General features: G+C 37.7%; 1 protein-coding gene across 4 annotated transcripts in view; it reads left to right on the top strand.

The window, feature by feature from the left end:
- Kitlg (KIT ligand) overlaps positions 1-20,999 on the top strand; it is a 92,643-nt gene that overhangs the window by 20,077 nt on the left and 51,567 nt on the right. For all 4 annotated transcript variants that reach the window (XM_090328360.1, XM_090328361.1, XM_090328358.1 and 1 more), the window contains exon 2: positions 17,511-17,624. In XM_090328360.1, the coding sequence (XP_090184486.1) occupies positions 17,511-17,624 (114 nt within the window). The remainder of the gene's footprint in view (positions 1-17,510; positions 17,625-20,999) is intronic.

The raw sequence follows: 20,999 nt of genomic DNA, 5'->3' as shown, positions 1-20,999 counted from the left end.
TCCCAAGAGTAAGAAGTAAACTGAGATAGAAAACTCTTCTACTTACCCTTCCTTCATTCTAAAAATATTTACTAGAATTTTCCCTATACCCAACACTGCTCTAAGCACTCTGGGTTGAAATCGCCGCCGTAAGGGTTTACACTCCAATGGAGGATTCAGGTAAGCAAAACTGGCTGTAGATAGTGTAACTCCATTATGTAAATATGGGCATCATATGTTGAGGATTGAATTGTACACTATCTAGACTTCATCTCTGTCATATTTTATTCTTAATAGAAATTTTTCCCATATTGCCACCACTATAGTCTATACTGTATGAAAGAGATTTGAAGATAGAAGAATTTTTATAAGGAATTTAGTAATTGCATTAGTTACTGTCACTGTGACAAAATAACTAATCAAACAGTTCAAAGACCATTTATTTTGATTTAATCTTCCTATGATCACTTGGCTCTAAGACTCTGGTGTGTTAGTACATTATGGTAAGGGACATAGCAAAATAAAGTTGTTCATCTCATGATAGCCAAGAGTAACTAAAAGAAAGAGTCAAAGAAATAGACACACAGAGAGATACATGTACAGACACAGAGAAAAAGAAAGAGTCAGAGATACAAAGAGAAAGAGGGAGAGACAACTAAATAGAAAGGTACCTGGAACAAGTTGTAAGTGACAAGATATGTCAATCAGAAGCATGCTGCCACTAGCTTACTTCTTTCATCAGGCTCCCCTGCCTAGCAACCACTAGTTCAGCCATGAATTCATCAATGAGTCATTCTATTGATGGAAGTTGTAGCCTCCATGACTGTGCTTCTAAACACTGCTGTAGGACCAAGTCTTTGGCAAATGAGCATTTTTTAAAATAATTAAATTTATTTCTAAACTGACCCCAAACATTAAAATTACATGCCTTTGGTAGTACTATGTGATGTTTGTATATGCACATCACATCTTTCTCCTAAAACGTTCACCATTTCTTTGTGATGAAACTTTCAAAATCCATTCACCTCCCTTTTTTTAAAATGTACAGCATGTCACCATTATGTATATCCACTCTACTTTTCACTAGCACACCTAAATTTCTCATTCATATCTAATTAAAATTTAGTATCTGCACATGAGCATTTTTTGTGGAGAGACTTCATCTCTAGTCACAATAGGATCAATGAGAAATGCATGTAATCCACAGATACAGAAAATCATTTACAAATAGTAGGTAAAAGAACAGTAGTAAATAATCAGATTTAGAACAGTTCTCTAAATCTTTTCTTTTTCTGATAGAGTCCTCTTAATGATGCGATTCCCATTCTTCTCAAGAGTTACAAATGATGAATAAACTAATTAGGCCCCCAAGATAAGTTTTGAGAATGAAAATTTCTTTGACAGAAATAAAAGGATGACATGCTAGCATACTTGAGGCTCCTTACCTTAGAAAGTTTTCCAAGGTCAAATTGTACCCTGAATGACAAGAAGGACTTCCCATCAGCATCAAGAACAAGACTTGAAGCAGAAGTACTTGTCAGCCATTTGAGGAGCATAAAGGAGACCAGTGTGCCTAGAAGATGGTAGAGAGAAAAGACTTGATAAGATACAGGCATAGAAGTAGAATAATTTGGGCTATGCAAGGCTGGCTCAAAAGCCAGGTTTTATCAGGAGAATAATGGGAAGGCACTGGAACATTCCAGTGCCTTTTATATGATATGTTATATTCCAAGTATTATAATATGGTATTGTGAATATCAAGCAGGAAAACAGTAGTCCCATTCATAGGGTTTTCATTGTCAGTCCTCCAGGGAGAAGGATGAGTTTGATAGAAGCTATCTATAATGGTCCAGATGTGCTGAAGAGAAGTAAATATTTTAATTTTTTTTCTTTTTTCCTGGTGGAAAATATAACCAGGTGAGGAGGGAAGCAGGGGAATGGAAGGAATTAAGGAATGATGCCGAGATTTTGGCCTTGAAGCTCCATCTTTCAAGTTGAGAATGACATTATTGGGAAAGATCAACATAGGGCTGAAAATGCTCACACTGGTATCATTTTCAAGACATTTTAAGGTAATTAATACAAGCACCTTACTATGTGATTCTATCTAATTCTCAATAAGCATGTTAAGTAGATTCTTTTATTATGCCCATGTTGCAGAGGAGGAAACTGAAATAAAGACAGATTACATAACTTTCTGAAGGACTCAAAACTAGCATGTGTGGCAAAATGGAGATGAGAGTTTGGAGAGACCGCATTGTAAAACAGGTACCCCTACCCTATACTTTTCAGCAAAAGAAGAAGTAAGAGTAAACACACTGTGTTCCAAAGCTGTCTTCGGTTTATTTCTGAAGCTGAAGTTGACTTATGAAACTCTGTTGTTTAAGTTAACATTCAGCAATTACCCAAACAAACAGCCTCACTTTTACACCAGGTAAAAAGGAGCTTGCCTCCACTGAGAGAGCTGTTCTAAATCCAAGCCCTGGGGCAATTTCACCACCTCTTTTTATCATCTTCCTGTGTTGATCCTAATCTAAGAAGGGCAGACCATAAACACTGTGTCATTTTCTGTCAGTACAGTTTTTAGAATCAACATTGAAGGTATTTAATGCTACTACTAAAATAATAAGTAGCATTAACAGATGTGTAATGGTCTTTGTATCTGGCAGTCCACTTGCAGGAGCTTTATCTAATCTGGCAATCCACTGGTAGGGCTTATCTAATTTTTTCAAAACTTGAGCCTAGAGAGGTCTAGGGATGCATCAAGTATGTAACAAAAGCAAGATTGGAATCCAGGTATTAGTGTGCTAGTGTTCTTCCATTTCAAACATGATTGGATTAAGGGAACAAATTCTGGGCATGTCTGTGTACCTGAAGCTGAAGTATATAGTTACAGGAGGAACATGTCCCGGGCATGCCAAACCCAGTCAATGCTGTACTTCCATGGTAGTCATGCTTAAAACTCTGAGGAAGTGCTAATTAAGAATTCCTTTTTTTAAGCTGAAGGGGTGGCTAAAGTGATAGAGCCCCTGCCTAGCAAGCATGAAGCCATTCTTATTTAACAACATGAATTGTGAGCCACTAATAGAACATATCCAAGAAAAATTTACTCCACATTTCATGAGAAATAAGTGCCTAATAACTCTTTTTCCTGTTAGTTTTGTATATGGTTTCAGTTCCCGACAGTGCAATCATAGCAGCTATTTTGAAACAGACAGGAGTAAAACAAAGTGCATCCAATGATTTAGAAAATCACTGTACAGGACTGGAAGCCTGAGCTCTAAGCTGTGATGCAGAATATTCCAATTACTGAGAAGCAAATGGAGACCACTGCAGCCCATAAAGTGGTTACAGTCAGGGCTACAAAGTGGTTACACAGTCCTGCTGCCCTGCTGCTACACAAACCAGCAAAGCGCATGTCAGCATTCAGCCTCTCTTCTCAAGTATTTCCTTCCCATATGAAACCTTCCAGGGTTTAGTCTAATGACAGAACTCCCAGCACCCCTCAGGGGTGTCTGGGAAGTGGAGTTTTCGTCTTGCCAGTTGCCACCAGTATAGGATAAGTTAGGAAAAAGTACAGTGGAATTTGAAAGAGCCAGTGCATAATATCCTTGACAGTTGCTAAACAGAATTTCTTTCTTGTGTCAGGTTACTCTAAGCCAGAAGCATCCAATAGGTGAGCGTGAATGAAATTCAACCTTTATACCAATTTAGACATGTTTTTTCACTTTGTGTTTTCCTAACCTGGGCTACCAAAAATATTGGACATCATGCTAAAAATGCTCTATTCTGAAATGGACTCTCAAAAATTTAGACCCTCTGTGACTCAGGAATAAACATCTCAACCTCCCAAATGATTATACTTTTCTCTTAGAATAAAAGAGCTGACTCTCCTTGCTTTAGTTGGGGAACCTACTGTGAAGGGAAGAGATATTTCTGATTTTTTCAGTTCAGCAAAAAGCAGTTGGTGTGTCCAGCACAGATTCCATAATCTGGAAAGCCAGTTCCCTGACCTTTGCAGATCAGACCTATCATCTGATGGGATAGAGAAAGTGATCAAGACAGTGAATGTTCTTTGACCTCATGTCTTTAACCTCATCTTTTCAGGAGCTCTGAAGACAGTTATAAAGACTTAGTTGAGCAAAATTCAGGTAGAAACTTTGTTCTAATTGGAGATTTTTTGAGCTCCTTCTTGAGTTACTTTAAAAAAAATTAAATGTCCACATGAAACCAAACTTGTCTGAGTATGAATGGTTGATCTGATAATGCATTACATATCTATTTACATACATGGGAGAGATACACAATCTCTAGGAAGTTGAGGCGATTAGTTTCAGAAATGGTATTTGCAATCTGATGGACTACACTCATTTTCCAGCCCTGAACTGTTCCGAGTTAAAAAAAAAATAGCTACAGATTTTGAAAGATTTCAGGCTTTTGATTTGCATGAGATCATACTTTCAGAAACAAGTAATGCTGGGTGCAGTGGCTCACGCCTGTAATCCTAGCTACTCAGGAGGCTGAGATCCGAGGATCGAGGTTCAAAGCCAGCCTGGGCACAAAAGGACCTGAGACTTTTATCTCCAATTAACCTCAAGAAGATGGGAAGTTGGGCTTGGCTCAGAGTAGGGTGGTAGCCTTGAGCTGAAGAGCTCAGGGACAGTGCCCAGGCTGAGTCCAAGCCCCATGACCCACAAACAATAAAAATTTTTTTTAAAAAAGTCACATATTTGGAAGAATTTAAATTATAATTTATTTTTCTGTAGTTGTTTTGGGATAGCTGTAACTCTCAGAGTTTTGTATGGCAGAATGATTTTTTTAGATTTTAACCAAAAAAAACCCAGTATATGAATGAATGAACAATGCCATTCAAAAGGAACCAATATCCTTGGAATGTCCAAGGTTGGCTTCAGAACTGAAGTTACTTTTACTTTATTTCCATTCTATAGCCACTATTGGGGGACTCTTCCTTTTATTCCTTTAAAAATATAGACAACAAAAAGAGTGAGCAACAGAATGTAATTTAACTAACATTTCTCAGTATTCTAAAAGAGTTCAGTTAAGTATTATCATCTTCCTAAAATTGGTTAGAAGTAACCATTTGCTCCTCCCTAAAATGAAGTGGATTTTGAGCATTTGAGTTGTTTCTAGCCTGAGTGTTCTACTACAAGTCCTACCTAGAGACTTTCATACAAAGCCTCTGAGTTCACCTGGCTCTCTTAACTGAAGGTACATTGATCCATATGTTTTTTGTTTATTTATTTTTTTGTTCATGTGGTACCAAGGAATCGAACCCATGTTCTCATGCATGCTAGGCAAGCACTGTACTACTAAGCTACATTCCCAGCCCATGTGTAAGATTTTTAAGAAAGCAGTGTCCCTCTTCAGAGCCGCCTTTTCTCCTCCACCAAGACTGAAATGAACTTGTACGCTTGCGGGGGTTACTCATTCCTTTTGTCCCACTGTAGGTATAACTCTTCAGGTCCCTCATGTTCTTTCACCTGTGAGCTCTCCACTGTGGCATTTCAAGTCTTAACACTTCCCAGAAACTTCCCTTCTCATGGTCCACACCAGATTTTCTCCACATTGGCATCTCTCCACATGCCATTTATGCAGTAAACAGAATCCCTTTTGATCCAAAAAGGCAAGATAAAGCTCCTTTGCAACTAACTCCCTCTCCACATTGTCACTTTCTAGGTGAACAAAGCCATTGCTCTCCATCCTAACTTCTACTGCCCTAATCGAGGCCTTCTTGCTAAATTCTTGCTAATGGAGGTGATCTCTTCATTGGCTTCCTCAGGTGGGCCTCATCCTTACCAAGTCAATCATCCATTCTCATGACTGATAATCCTTTCAAAACTAAATCACAACCTGAAATTTCTCTTCTTAAAGGCTCTCAAGGAATCCCAGTTTCTTTAAGGTCAAAACCAATTCACAAAATTAGGAGGGCCTCTGCATACCATGCATAGCATTCTTGATTGTTGCTTATTCTTCAAAACTACATTTTGCAAGGATGTCATAAGCATGCATCTGTTCTTCTGGCCTTTTTTGACCTGACCACTTCCTAATATAGCTTAAAGAAGCTTTCTCAAAACCTATCTTTGAGTATGTCCCTCAAAAATAGTTGTGGATACAATGAATACCTTCCTTAATTGGAAATCCATTTCACTAAGGCAGTGAAGAGATACCTCCAAGTCCTGTCCTCTCTCAGATAGAGTAGGGATAATAGTACTTTACCGTGTTCTCTGCTAGTTTCAGCTTCCTCACACAATCCCCATATCTCCTCTGTCTTTATCTTATCTCCTTATCCAGTAGTAGTTCATTTATGCGTGTTGAAAAATTGACTTTGGGGATGTTATTAAATGTCTGAATGCTCCTGGTTTCATTTTATTTTATTTTTTATCAGCAGTAACAGCTTATCACTTTAAAGTCTGGCTTTGTTCCTTCCTTGTAGCTATGTTAAAAAAATTAAGCTACAGTATAGTAGCTTGATTTATCTGTAGTTGATTTATCTGTAGTTGTTTATTTCAGCCTACTAATAACTTAATCTTATAGTCTTGGTTAGGAACTCACTCAAAGGCATTAATATCATTCCACACCCTAGACATTTTACATAAAATTGAATAGTCTAAAAGCCAGTGAAGTCATGTTTATTACCTATAACTGTTCCACTGTTCTCCTTTTTCACATAGTTTAGGTTCAAGATTTCCTTGCCAACTGTTCATAAAGAAGTTATTTAATCCCTCTCAGTTTGCACGTACCTGCAGAGCAGGGTATCTGGTTGGTTGGGATGTTGTATTTATCATATCTGCCTTTTGCTTCTGCCACATGCGAGCCCTAGTGCTCAAAGCACATTGCGTTGCTTACTCTTTAAGTAATAAAGATGATTACAGTGGGATTTCTTTTTTTTTAACTGACCTTGAAATCTTTGCATTTTTATATTGCATTCAAGCCATTTATTTGTCTGTCTTTCATATGAAACCATTCTTTTCTGGACGATTCAGTCTTCGTGTAAGAATTTATTCACCATGCTATTTCAATAATCATCTCTACCTTAAAATATTTTTATTCTACATTTTCATAACAAGAAGGAAATAAGTGGACAAGTTTGACCATGCTTAACCTCAAGATTTTAGCATGCCAATGTGGACTTCAAGTTGGTTGTCCATATAGCTATGGTGTTAATGACTGCTGTTTTCCTGAGGTTAGTAAAGTTCTAAAAACAAACAAATATGTTAAATGTTTCCTTTTGTCTCTTTGAGATGATTAGACAGAAATAAGAGAAAAAAGCAGTTTTGAAAGGCTGGTTTGGTATTTTCTGTGTAATGTTTAATGGTAAATTTCACTCTTGTAAATCCTAACTACTCTGGAGACTGAGATATGAGGATCACAGTTCCAATCTAGGATAGCTGGAAATCTGTGAGAATCTTATTTCCACTTTACCACAAAATCCAGAAGTAATGGTTGTGGCTCAAAGTAATAGTCTTGAGCATAAAAGCTCAGGGATAGCACCTACTCTCTAAGTTCAAACCACAGTACTGTGACACATGCATATTCTCTCTGTCTCCCTCTCTCCCTCTCTCCCTTTCTCTCTTTCTCTCTCTCACTTTCTCTCTATCCCCATCTCTCTTTCACACATACACACACACACACACACACACACACACACACACACACACACACACACACAAGTGAAAAATGGTATAGGCTCAATGGTTTCCCTCATTTGTAATAATTAATCCACATCTAGGACTCTCCTAGCAGAGAATTACAGTAGCTCAAAACCTAGGTACATAAGGTCATATAGGATGAGACTAAATGAAAGGATCTTTAGGATATGGAAACAAGAGTTTTATCTTGTGTGATTGTTGTTCTTAATGTACTCTTATTTCTCTTCTCTTTTTTTTGTCCTTTGGTTAATCTCATATTGTTACTGTATCTGACTTTGTTACCTGGTATATTGTATATACATTTATTTGCCTATTTGAAGTAGGAAAGGGATGGAGGAAAACAAGAGGACTGGGAAGGGGTGGGGGGAGGGAAATGGGGACAAAACCATGAGAAGGGATATCAATTTGTGAGAAGTAATACATCTACTACCTGGCGAATGTAACTGTAATCCCTCTATACATTACCCAAATGGTAAAACAATTAAAAAATAAGTTAAAAATTGAAAAAATCTTATACAGAAGTAAATGATGAGATGGAGTGGTAGAGTGCACACACAGAATACTGATCATGTCTCTGGGTTCAGTTCTTACCAATTAAGTGTAAGAGAGAGAGGGGGGGAGGGGGGAGGGAGGGAGGGAGGGAGGGAGAGAGAGAGAGAGAGAGAGAGAGAGAGAGAGAGAGAGAGAGAGAGAGAGAGAGAGAGAGAGAGAGAGAGAATGAATTTAAGTAGTCATCAGCAAATGAGAATCCTGTTGTTGGTTCACTTCAGGAATATTTGTGAGTTTAGTGTGCTGGTGCTTACGTTTGTACTCAGGAGGCTGAGATCTGAGGATCACACAGGAAATCCTGTGAGACTCGTATCCCTAATTCATCACAGAAAAAGTTGGAAATGCCGCTGTGTCTCAAGTGGTAGAGTGCTAACCTTGGCCGAAAAGGAACTCAGAGCTAGAGTTGGAGCCCCAGGACCAAAAAAAATGTGTATTTGTATATTTGTGAAGAATAGGGTTCACAAAACCTCAAAAGATCTGAACTCTGGACTGATTGTTCTACCTGTGTTTTGGTTCCCTACTTTTCTAAATGGCTAAGCCAGTTGGCTGTCTTTCAAAATGCATTTGGACTGCAAAAAAAAAAATCCCACTTCCATAGCAGGCATAAAAGATTGAAGAGAATACGAATGTTAATGTTGGCAGCAGCTGCTGTTTTGTTCAGGGCAGTTCTAGTACGATTTTCTTAGGTCTGTGCACTACCTCAGTGTCTTTCTGAAGTCTATAGCATGGGTCCTGTTATCCTGTATTTTTTAAAACTACTTTTCATGCATGTAGAAGAGAATGTTCATTTTGGTTTTTGTTTCTGGTTTCTTTTCTGCGGTGACAACATTAGGATGTTCTGATATTTTGAACAGCCTCATGTGCAGCTGACATTTATGGGTTAAATGCATATTCATTTCTCTTGTGGCAAAGGAGTCTGTAGCGTGATCCCTGTTAGGACAGGCTTCAGAATATAAAAGTAAACAGTGCTTTCGGAGGCTTTGCAGCTCTCATTCCTGGCCTTGGCTTGTTGCTGAAAAAGAAGGTACTGCAATCAGCAGGAATCAGTGGGCAGCTCCACGTTGCACTAGAGTCTGCTAGTTTGTCCTCAACCAAAATGAGGCTTTGCTTTTTAGGGGCTCTATTTGCATCCTTCTTGTATGTCTTTCCCTCGCCTTTGAAGTACTTCTCTAGTTCTGTCTGTTACTGTTACTGCTCTAAAGGACCTGCTAGCTGTCATTTTCAGTGAAGTGTGATTTAGTCACCATTACTTCTCTGTAGCAGGACAATTTATAGCACATTGTTTGGTCCCACTGGCACATGTAGTTTTCTCTTTACTATTTTCTCCACATCTTGCACATTATGTGAAAGCAACTTTAAGCAATGAAAGGCTTACTGGAAATGTTATATTTTGTAAGGAGTACTATGGGATCTTTTTGGTCTGCATGAATAAACATTTTTTAAACAAAAGAGAAACTTGCTGTAAAGAAGATTAGTTTAATACGTCTGTGCACGGAAAGGTTATCTTGAAATGAAAGGCTATCACACACTGAGCGTGACCTAGAGAGAATAGTTGTATGATTCTAAAACAAAGTAGCCAAAGAAAAATGTCATACAGATGCAGAAAATGTTGCAGAAAAAAAGAATAAACAAGATGATTGCCCAAATTAGGAAGATACAATTTAGAGCAGGAGTCACAAAGAAGGGACATTTTGCTTCAACACCATATCTCCCCTGGGGCGTGTGCACGCATGGGGTCTGTACACACACCTACGCAACAAGGCACCTGTACGCCCTTGATAAAGTTTGCAGAACTTGGAGAAAGGAAGAGAAAGAAACCAGAGATAAATACTTTGTTATTATGTTAGTAAAGCTCACTCAATTGGTAGGCCATTGTTCATTAACTACTGCTACCCTCAACACAGTTGCAAACTAAAAAATGAATTAAAGAAGGCATCACAGCCACCAAATCACTGTCCCAATAACCACGACCAAAGGTCATACTCATTCCATATGTACTTCAAGAGTATGCTGTCTGTGATAAGATTTTCTCTATCAATTTAAAAATAAAGGTCAAAGTGTTTCTTCATAGATGATTTACTATATAAAATTCCTTTCTCAGACGTTTATGCAAACATTTCTAACGTTTCTGTGTGCCTGATTTTCCCAGAGAGTTTCTAGCCCATAAACCACACAAACCAATGATCACATTTGCACCTGTGGTTCAAATGGGTTTGCATTTGATTTTCAGGCCCTAGTTCAAGAGATGAGTGAAAGATGATTGAGAAGGGGCTGGGGGAGGGAAAAGGGGGCAAAAACATGAGAAGGGATATGAAGGTTCAAGAAGTAATGTATCCATTACCTGACAAATGTAACTGTAACCCCTCTCTCTATACATTATCCAGACAATAAAGTGCAATAAAAAAAATGATGTGTGAGACCAAAATTTTTCTGCTCTGGTTTCATGTGCTGATAAATGGATAATGAGGGGAAAGAGGAGGCAGTGACTGACTTTTAGAGGTCACACAGTGAGGTGCCCCATGGTTTTCTGGATCCATATTCTGTCCATGGCTTCTAAAAGCATATTTCCTCCCTGGTCCTTGGAAACCTTTGTTTAAACAGAATCTTACTCAGAGGCATGAACAAACAGCGTAGAACAAAAGCTGAGACTTTTTTTTTTCTTAAAATAGGGATTGGGGCCCGAAATCCTGGCTGAGGTTGCTTACTTTCCTTAACCAAAATAGCTTCCTCATCACCTGTACTTGTACTTGTTAATTCATTCACAGAGTGCATTCTCTGGGGGCTGTGAAATAGTTCCACAAATTCTGTGACTTAACATAATCCAAAATGTTTTAGAAATCCTGAGTCTAAAATGGTTGACTAGGCCAAGCCAAAGAGTAAGTGGAGCAGTATTCTTTTCCAAAGAACTCTAGAAATCACATGCATACCCGACTTCCTGCTCTCTGTACCAACTATAGCAAGCTGTATCCTTCTTATGTCATGATCTTTCTAACCTTTCTTTCATCATTTTATCTCTCTGACCAGAACTGGGAAAGAGTCTTTTAAAAGACTGAAACCATGTATCTAGGATAATTTCCTCATCTCTTGGTCTTTAAATTCATTGATCTGCAAAGTCCATTTTGCTTTATTCAGCAACATATTCACAAGCTGTAAGACTAAGATGTGGGCATTTTTCTATTCATTGCAGTATTCCGATAATGGTGGGAGCATGTGTTATACTCTCCATCAAACAGCCTGCTAGAAGCTAGAAATAGGTATGCTGACAATAAGGATCGGGTGTAAATAATGACCTCGTAGACTGGAAGAGAATGGAAGATGAGAAGGAAAGAAAACCTAAAACAAAAGCTAAAAACAAACAAACAAACAACAACAACAACAACAAAAAAGCAGTCACTAAAACAGGTCCAGACATTGGGCCTGTGACTCACACCTGTAATCCTAGCTACTCAGGAGGCTGAGATCTGAGGATCACAGTTCAAAGCCAGCCTGGGCACGAAAATCCGTGAGTCTATTATCTCCAATTAACCACCAGGAAACCAGAAGTGGCGCTGTGGCTCAAGTGGTAGAGCACTAGCCTTGAGCTGAAGAGCTTAGGGCCAATGCCCAGGCCCAGATTCCAAGCCCCACAATTGACAAAAAACAATAACCAAAAAAAAAAAAAAAGAAAACAAACAAGCAAAAGAACAAGCCCAGTAATCAGTAATTTGGAACAGATGTATTTGATGGAGACTCACAGTGAAATAACTAACACCTTCCTTTTATTTTATGAACTTGATTCATCAAAGGAAACAAAATTTAAGAGTACTACTCACTGGTAAACACATTAGGGAAATGTGTAACTACATATTAGAACGTTTTCTCTGTAGAGTAGTCAATGCTGAATTTTTTCTGTATAAACAAGTGAGTTCTGCCTGAAGGTTTTAGTAGTGTCATGCAGAATTCTGTGTTTTGAATTTTCCATCTTCTGTATCCTACTATTTAGCTATGCTGGAATGAATTGTTTAATTTTACAATGGGAAAATATTCCTTTAATGCTATCAAAGTATGCACATTATTATGTTAAAACATTAACTCATTTATAATGACTTTGAAATAAAGTCCTTCAAAAAACATAGATTTTTCCCTGATATTCGAGTAGCATTACATTAACAGATTTAATTTTAGCCTTCACCAAGTGGATCACTATAAAATGAGCAAAATTATATCCTTATAGACATTTGTATTTCACTGACAGCAAAAATTACAGGTTTTCCAAGTGTGATTATTTTGCAATTGTTCTAGCAATCTGTGTTGATATATTTTAAGAAACTATCAAAGGACATATACTAAAAAGTATGATCATCTGAATAATGTAGAATATTCAGCTATGCATGGAATATGGAACAAACCCCATATGCTTGGTATTTGCAAAATTATTAAAGTTCTAGAGATATGCCATTAAAGTCCTCACAAATGATCTGACAGATTTCTGGGAGTGTGGGGACAGAATGGGCAAGTTTAAAGGACAAGAATTATAATTGGCAGGCTTGCATTCATACCCAATTCCTCTGCTCTGAAGTCTTCAAATCCTTGTGCACCTCACTTTTTTATGTCTCCATTTTTGCAAATTAGGATGTGTGAAAGAAACACATAGTGCTTGTTATTAGATTTGCAAGATGCTTGACACATGGTAAACGTTCCAAAACTTAGCTTTGTTCACTGTAGTGTTCAAAAAATTTCCCCAAACAAAATCCTGTGTCTGCACTTATGTTCCAATATCCTGCTTTCTAGTACTGAATGTCTACCTGACAGTTTAAAGCCACGCTCTCTGATTGAGAACCAGAACTCGCCTCTCACTTCTCTTCTACTCAGGGACAGTGCCCCAGTGGTTTCTTTTTTTTCTGATCTCTCTCATCAGTTCCTCCCTCCTACGAGATCTTCCTAAAGCAAACATAGATCCTGGCATTTCTACTATCTCAAATAAAGCTCCTTAAAAAAAAGATTTGTACTCATTGTTTTGAGTCATTATTTTGGGTTAATTTTATTTCCTGCATCAGATGTCCCCTTCCCTAAATATTTCCCCAGTAAGCACACTCTTAATGTCACCAGCGACCTCCTTATTGCAAGTCCAGGGGTAAAACTGGAGACATAAAACTGGACATAGTTTGTTTTTATCTCCTTCAGGTGGTTGGCTTTGCTTTTGGTGACAGCGTATTATTACTTAGCCCAGGCTTTCCTGGAGATAATTCTGCCTCAGCCATTTGAGTACCAGCATTACAGACTCAGCAGTCATAACCTGTTGGCCATTTTTTGGTATTTGATTTTCTGGTTTGAAATCCGGGCCATGTCTTCACTAGACATTGCTTCCCCTTGAACTGTGTCCCCAGCTCTATTTCATCTATTTTTCAGAGACAGTCTTTAGCTTTTCTGCTCAGGGTCATTCTTGGGCTACACTTTTTCCTATTTCTGCTTCTTGAATAGCAACCATGTGCCACTACCTTCAGCTTGTTTTTGAGATGAGCACTTGTTAAACAGTGATGTCTGGACTAGCCGACTACTCAGTCCTTTGCTCTCCCCCCTTCCCCCATTGGATTTAGAGTTACTATCTCAGTTAATTTCACTATTTTTTTTTCAATTTCAAATTCCATGTATGTATTGGAAGCGTTATTCAGACTCAGATGCCCTAATTTTGCATAAATCACAAGGATATGACCAAAAACTTTCAAAATTTACCTACTCAAAACTTAATTCCTAGGCCCAAATCCTTTAAGAGTTGTTTATCACTCTTTTTCACAAATCAATCTTTCTGACCTTTGCAGATGTCCGGAGGAGGAGATAGCTAGTCTTCTTTCTCCTCCTCCTCCTCCTCCTCCTCCTCCTCCTCCTCCTCCTCCTCCTCCTCCTCCTCCTCCTCCTCCTCCTCCTCCTCCTCCTCCTCCTCTTCTTCTTCTTCTTCTTCTTCTTCTTCTTCTTCTTCTTCTTCTTCTTCTTCCTTCTCTGAAATAAATAGGAATTCATTTTTCTGACACAAAAGTCTGAGGTGAACAATTACTAATTACTATAGATGGTCACTAATTTGGCGATGTTACAACAGTGTCTCCAAATCTCTTGATATTTCTGCATAAACACAAATAACTAGCCACTCCTGAGTGGTGCTGTTCTTTAACTAAAGAACATTCTTGACATAGATTTTAGGGACACTTTCTGCAGACTTTTGACACCAACTTTTCTTTATATTTGCAGTATTTTTCCACCATGTCTGTGAATCACCTTCTTAGCTGCATACAATCTTTGATAAAATATTGCCCTCTGAATGAGGCAGCCCCCAGTGATCTTATTAAAAATACCCAGCTGTTTTGCTTAATTCTGGCTAAAGACTAGCTCTGAGGCCTTGTCTTTGGACTTAGGTATTCTTGGAGATGTGATCTGTCCTGTAATCCTCCTTGCATCAAAACTCAGTAAATATTATATAGGGTAATATACTTCAACCAAGAGAATCTAGAAAATTAGGAGGAAGGAACACAAGCACAAAAATTCAGTGTGGAGGCTGGTAGTCACCTGGGCAGTCGCTGCTCCAGTATATGAATGGCAGTTTATCACATGCCCTGAAGAGCTACTTAAATACCCTTGCTAGGAAGGGATGGCCCTGACTGCTTGTCATCTGTCCTTGCCACACACAGTGGGATCACACATTGCAAATGTGTAGTGACTTGCAGACATTCTAGACAGTTTGGAAAGCTATGAGACATCTGTTCTGTCATACTTTTTTTCCCTATTCTGAGTCTTTTTTTTTTTTTGGTTAAATTTCAGTACAAACCAACCTTGGAGATAGTGTAGATTCAGTTCCAAGAACATTGTGGCAATAAAGCAAACATCACAACGAAATGTCACAATTCTTTTTTGTTTTCCTAGTGCGTATAGGAGTTATGTTTATCCCAACTCATAGTCCATTCAGTGTGCAGTGGTTTTATGTCCAAGTAAGAGAAGTATCCACCTTAATTCAAAACACTTTATTTCTACATTACTAACAACCTTCAGAGGTGGAAAATTGACACTGGTGAATGCTGCCACTATCCTTCATATAGACTGCAATAGCTGTGACAGTGTCGAGCCCAGTGAACTTGGCTGCTGTGTGCTTGCTGCTGGGTGTTTTGTTTTGGTGTCTGGTGAGTGTTGAAGGCAGTGTGAATGGAAATCACTGCTGCTCATGGACGAGGCAGCATTATAATCTCACTGCCCTTACCTGAACCTAATGTTACTTTTTCCATAGCCCCATACATTTTATGACATACTATGTAGACCAGTTTCATGTTTGTTTATGGTTTAATTTTTCTTCATGAGAAAGCGAGCCTCAAGAGGGTAGGAATTTTGTCTTTTTATTCATTATGTAGCCCTGGCAGCTAAAGCAGTGAATGTGAACGACACATTGTAGGTGGTAAGTAAATATTTGTGAAATGAACACATTCCCTCATAATTCCTAGATACAATTATGATAATAATATAATATCAATAGTAATAATAATAATAGCTGTTTAACATGAAGATTAACCACTTACAGGGGTCTTCAAGTTATAGCTGAAAAGAAAGCTATTGAGAAATATTTTTAAACAATCAGTATTAAATAACCCAGGATTCAATAATTTATATTTGTATATGTAAAGAAAAACTATTATTGGGGAAATTTATATGTTTCAATTGCCCAGAGAAAGGGATTTACCTGATAAATTAATTTGTATGAAATCACGGTTCAAAGGAGATGGTATAATAAGGATTGTGATTCCCAAGGAGCCTTATAAATTAAGCAAGGATAGTGCTAAAATAGACCACTTGGGTGAAAGAATAAGAAGTTATAATCCACTATTTCCACAGAGGTAACACTGTAATGTTAGAGAAGTTTAGCAAACAATAATCAACATGTGATCCAATGCGCTACTTACTCAATGTGTATATTAGGCACTGAAAATAGTAATTCAGGTTCATTTAACATATGACAAGCTACATAAACAAAAATGATTTTAGCCACTGTGCATCTGGGTTTTTGTGTAGTTATAAAATGCTGCTGATGGATGTTAGCTCATCAAAGGAAACCTGATATATTTAAAAATCTCATTTCCATGTTTCTGCTTATGCTGTGTATTTTTTCCCCTGGAAATTCTGTTCTTTTCCTTACTTAAAAATTCTTCCTTATCCTTTTCTATCCAGCCAGAGCCACATTTTTACTTTCTGACTTTGTTTGGAGGTATTATCCTGCCATGCTGTCTCCCCCTTAAGTTTAATTGATTAATTGCTTTCTACTCTATGTTCCTAAACATTTATCATATGGTTGTTACTTATTTACCTGTCTATGAGTTTCAAGGGCATCTTAATCATCTGTGTTTCCCCAGTGTCTAGCTCAGTCCCTGACTCATGATATATGCTCAATAAATGGGTATTGTGTTTGACCATTAAAATATATTTTTACTTTGGCCACAAATTTATTCACTAAAGACTCTTCTTGTGTGCAAAGCACTTTTGTACATGTTATACAGATACTGAAACATTTTTTTATCAGATACCTAGGTTCTTAAAATTCTATTAAATAGTCTAATAAGGAAAAATTCAATTGTGTATAAAATAACTATAAGACATGGCAGGAATTCTTGTCGTGGAGGGGGAAGCGTGTGTGTGTGTGTGTCTGTGTGTGTGTGTGTGTGTGTGTGTGTGTGCACACATGCGTGTATTTCAAATATATCTCCCTATTGGCTAAGGAAATATTTTCCCTATTAAAAGACTAAAAAATGCACATAATGATTATTTAACTGTCTCTGAAATTATGTTATTAAATTCTGTCTTAGATCTAAAAATATATCCTCTTCTCTCATTTTAACTTGGTGAGCTATTGTAGATAGGATTAAAGCATCTCTGGGGGTGGGGGGTATGCCACTACTTGCCAAACAGTCTGCATTCAAAGTAGAATGAGGTATTTTTTAGTGCCTTAAGGTAGGAATCTTATGCATTCCCTAATTTTCAGAAAGCACTCTAAGTGATAATTCCTTCACATGTTGCTACAAGTTCATTCCTAATTGCCATTAGGAAATTGGCTCTAGAAAGCTTTCAACACAAGTGAACAGTAATGTCATTGAAAGAATAGTTCATGCAAGAGTTTAAATAGAAATTTTATTTTATGAATTTGATGAGAATAATTTGAATGCTCAGCATTTACTTAAGTGAATTCTTTTTTAAATATAAGTATAGTACATTGATCATGTCCATGTAAGTCTTAATATGTGAACTGTTTGCATGATTACAGATTTTAACAGATGGGCACCAAGGAATTTCTCTGTTTTTATTTAGACTTGGATTATCACTTGCATTTATCTCCAGCTGCTCCTATTTAATCCTCTGGTCAAAACGAAAGAGATCTGTGGGAATCCTGTGACTGATAATGTAAAAGATATCACAAAACTGGTAAGTAAGAACTGCCTGTTGGTAGTTGTCATTGTTAGTCAAAGTGTAGCTATTTCTTGTCCTAGGACAACAATCAATGGTGTAATTATTCTGAAGGATTTCCAGAGAGCAACTCTGCATTTAAGGTCATGAAGGATAGGTTGGTAAAGCCGACCCACTGAACACCACTGCTATGACTGCTTCTTTGCTGGTCTCAGTCACAGGTAGTGATGGATCCTGGAAAAGATGGTTGGAGGCTGGCTCCCCAGTCTCTCTTGAGTGGGATCTTCATGTATGTGTCTTCTCACCAGTCTGACAACAGGAGACCTGAGATGGCAGGCTCCCCTTTGTCTCAGCATAAAGACTCATGGGTTGGGTGGGGAATTGCCTCATCAGTGACTGTACTTGGAGAAATGTATTTCCTAAGTCTGGTACCCACTTATCTCCATGTTTATCACCTGTGAGCTCTGATTTCAGCCAAAGCCATTTGACCCTAGATCCCAGTGGCCACTGCCCGATCCCTGCCCAGCTTCTCTGCCTGCTTCTTTGAAGATTCAAATAAGAAAGAGCCTAAAAACATCTGCTATGCATCCATCCCAATATTCACAGTCTAAGGATGAGGCTATATGATCTATATGAGGCTATATGATCTGAAGATGAACATGGTTTGAGGAAAATTTAATAAGGTTATTGTTCAAAAGAGCCAGTCAAGCAATGCTCAGTTATTTGAAAATTGGCTAGTTGTACAGGTGATGGCAGAATAGGGAAGAAATGAGATTTGTTCTATTCTGTTATAACTTTAGAGGCCAAAATATCTCTTGGCTTTAATTTAATTTCAATTCTTCTCCTTGCTTATATTCATACAAAATAGATCCACAATGATGTCAGGTTAACACGAACTCCGAAGTCTTACTAGAGTGGCTCCCTGGGAAGTTATGCTTGTCCAGGATGCACTTGTCTAAAACCTTGGGAGATGAAAAACTGGGCTAGGAGAAGTGCACCAGTCCCAGAGAACAGATTTTAGATATGTGGGCCTTGAATCATAGATGGAAGGTGATGGTATACTGTACTACAGACTATGTATATTGTGCCCAGATCTTATAGGGAATGTAAGAGAAATTCCTTGTAGGTGTTATTTTCGAAGTGTTGAAGGAATATGATTTAATAAATACCATTTCCTCTAAAATGTCAAGCCAATATTTTCAAGAGGCATAATTATTATAAGCACTTTCTAAGATTTTCTGCTTATAATCAGCCTGTTACCTAACAGTTGATATAGTAAGAATGATAAGAAATAATAAACTATGAAAGCATAATCAGGAATGTGTATTCATGAATATTGAAAGTAGGATATGTTTCTTCATGCTAAGGTCAGATGTCAAATCACTAAATTCAGGGGAAAAGGTTTTTCTTCTTCCAAGTCTTGTCTCAGGGGAAACAATTAATTTCAAGAATTTCTCCATGTGAAATTAATGTGTTTTCTTTGAACAATTTTTTAAAATAGAAACTTGAAAACAAGTCAATAATGGTAGGGCCAAGAAGATACTGATAACTGAAGAAAGGCTTACACAATTCATCTTTCCTATTTTTTAGAGGAAGAAATAGAAAAGTACAGAGCAATCACTGAGCTTGGAATATTTATTATCTAATCTTAGAGGGAAACCTGCTAAATACAAATTCATATCACTGATACCACAATTACCACTTACCACATATATGGCACTGAAAAGAGTTCATCATATAACGGCATCCAATCTGTGCCATTATGTATATGGATTTAAAAAGAATGGATTTTCGAATCTTGGAGATTGCATCTAACAACCCAGCTCTTTGACCTTGGCTAAGACCTTTCTAAATCTCAATTCTCCCTTTACAATTTTGTAGTGTAGATAAGAAAAGGTACATATGAACTTTTTTTAAATCAGTTACTATCTCAAAATCTTTTTGTGCCTGTATCTTTATTGATTATAATAGATTTATAGTACTTCATCTTCTAGAGTCATTGTAAATCTGAAACAGAACCTGAACTATACTGTCTTCCATTAATGATTATATTAGATTATAGTAGATTAATAGTGCTTCACCTTCTAGAGTCATTGTAAATCTGAAACAGAACCTGAACTATACTGTCTTCCATATTTTAGCTATTTACCCTGTTAGTATCCCGGATTCCATTTGCAGGATCACAGGATACTGGAGATGGAAGTTAGAGACAATCTAAATAAAGTATTTTGTAGATAAATAAAGAAACTGAAACTCGAGAGTGGTCAAAACCAGCTCCTACTCCACTGTCAGTTCTGTGCCTTCAGGAACGGTGTTTTCAAACTGGCTTCTGGAATCCAGCAAAAACCTTTTGGCTTTTGTTTATATATCTGACTTTCCAAATGAGTCTTGGCTAAAGATTTAAGGTTGAGAAAGAATGCTTGAAAGCTATTCCTTTACCAGGATACCATCTGAGCTTATTTAAGGTACAGTTGTGAAGGCTCCACTGTGAAAATACCAAGCTTCAATTTATAGCAATGAGCTATAGGAACCTCAGTGCTTATGATTTGAAATCACACAAGACAGTAATTTGCTTTGAAGTTCTAGAACCACTTAGGCCAAAAGCTTGTAGTGGTTTTTGTCTTTGTTGTTCATGTTTGAAAAGAAGCTAACTATTAACTCTTCCAACTCTTCTAACTCATTAACTTCACTAATTCAAACACCACACACATCTGTTGGATTTATGGGTAGACGGTCTCAACATCTCTAAAGAATGATTGGTCAAAGCATCTTGCCAGGGTCACTTGGTTGTTTGAACACCAGCTGTATTATTTCCTGATTGACTGACCTTGAGTAGATTACTGAACCTTTTGACGGATTCAGTTTCCTGGTTTTGGAAATGAGGAACCTGGACATGATCGATAGTTCTTTACCCAGGACTTGTAAACTTCAAACACGTGCCCGTAGCCTAAAGTCCATTGTCTTCATTTCTGAGGAGTGTAGCTCTCATTACTTCTCAGAGAAGCCTCTGACCTGACATAAGAAAAAAATTATTTAGAGAGCTTTGAAGTCCTTCCCAGCTTTAAAGGATTTTTATTTCATAATATTTCTTCAGGTCTCTCTCCTCTTACAATCAATTGGTAATGTCACCTGATTATGTAGAAGAGAGGATTTTTACCTGGCAGATGTAACCTTGCTGTGTATTTTTATCTGAAGGGGAGAAAGTGAGCTGATAATAGGTTTTGCCTTGTGCCCACTGTGATTTCTTTAGCTGAGATCATTCCTTTGCTTTCTTTACCAGTTCTGCCCCTGCGTTGTGTTAGGTGGCACTTGCGCTGGGTGCCCAAATCTTGAGTTTGTGCCTTGGCATGATTCCCATGCCGCTGAATCACATGATTTATGGCTTTACATATT

The sequence above is a fragment of the Megascapheus bottae genome, chromosome 2, assembly GCF_031878675.1.
Source record: "Megascapheus bottae isolate mThoBot1 chromosome 2, mThoBot2.hap1, whole genome shotgun sequence".
NCBI lineage: Eukaryota > Metazoa > Chordata > Mammalia > Rodentia > Geomyidae > Megascapheus > Megascapheus bottae.
Note: the sequence above shows the minus strand (reverse complement) of the source record. Positions and strands in the feature narration are given on the sequence as shown.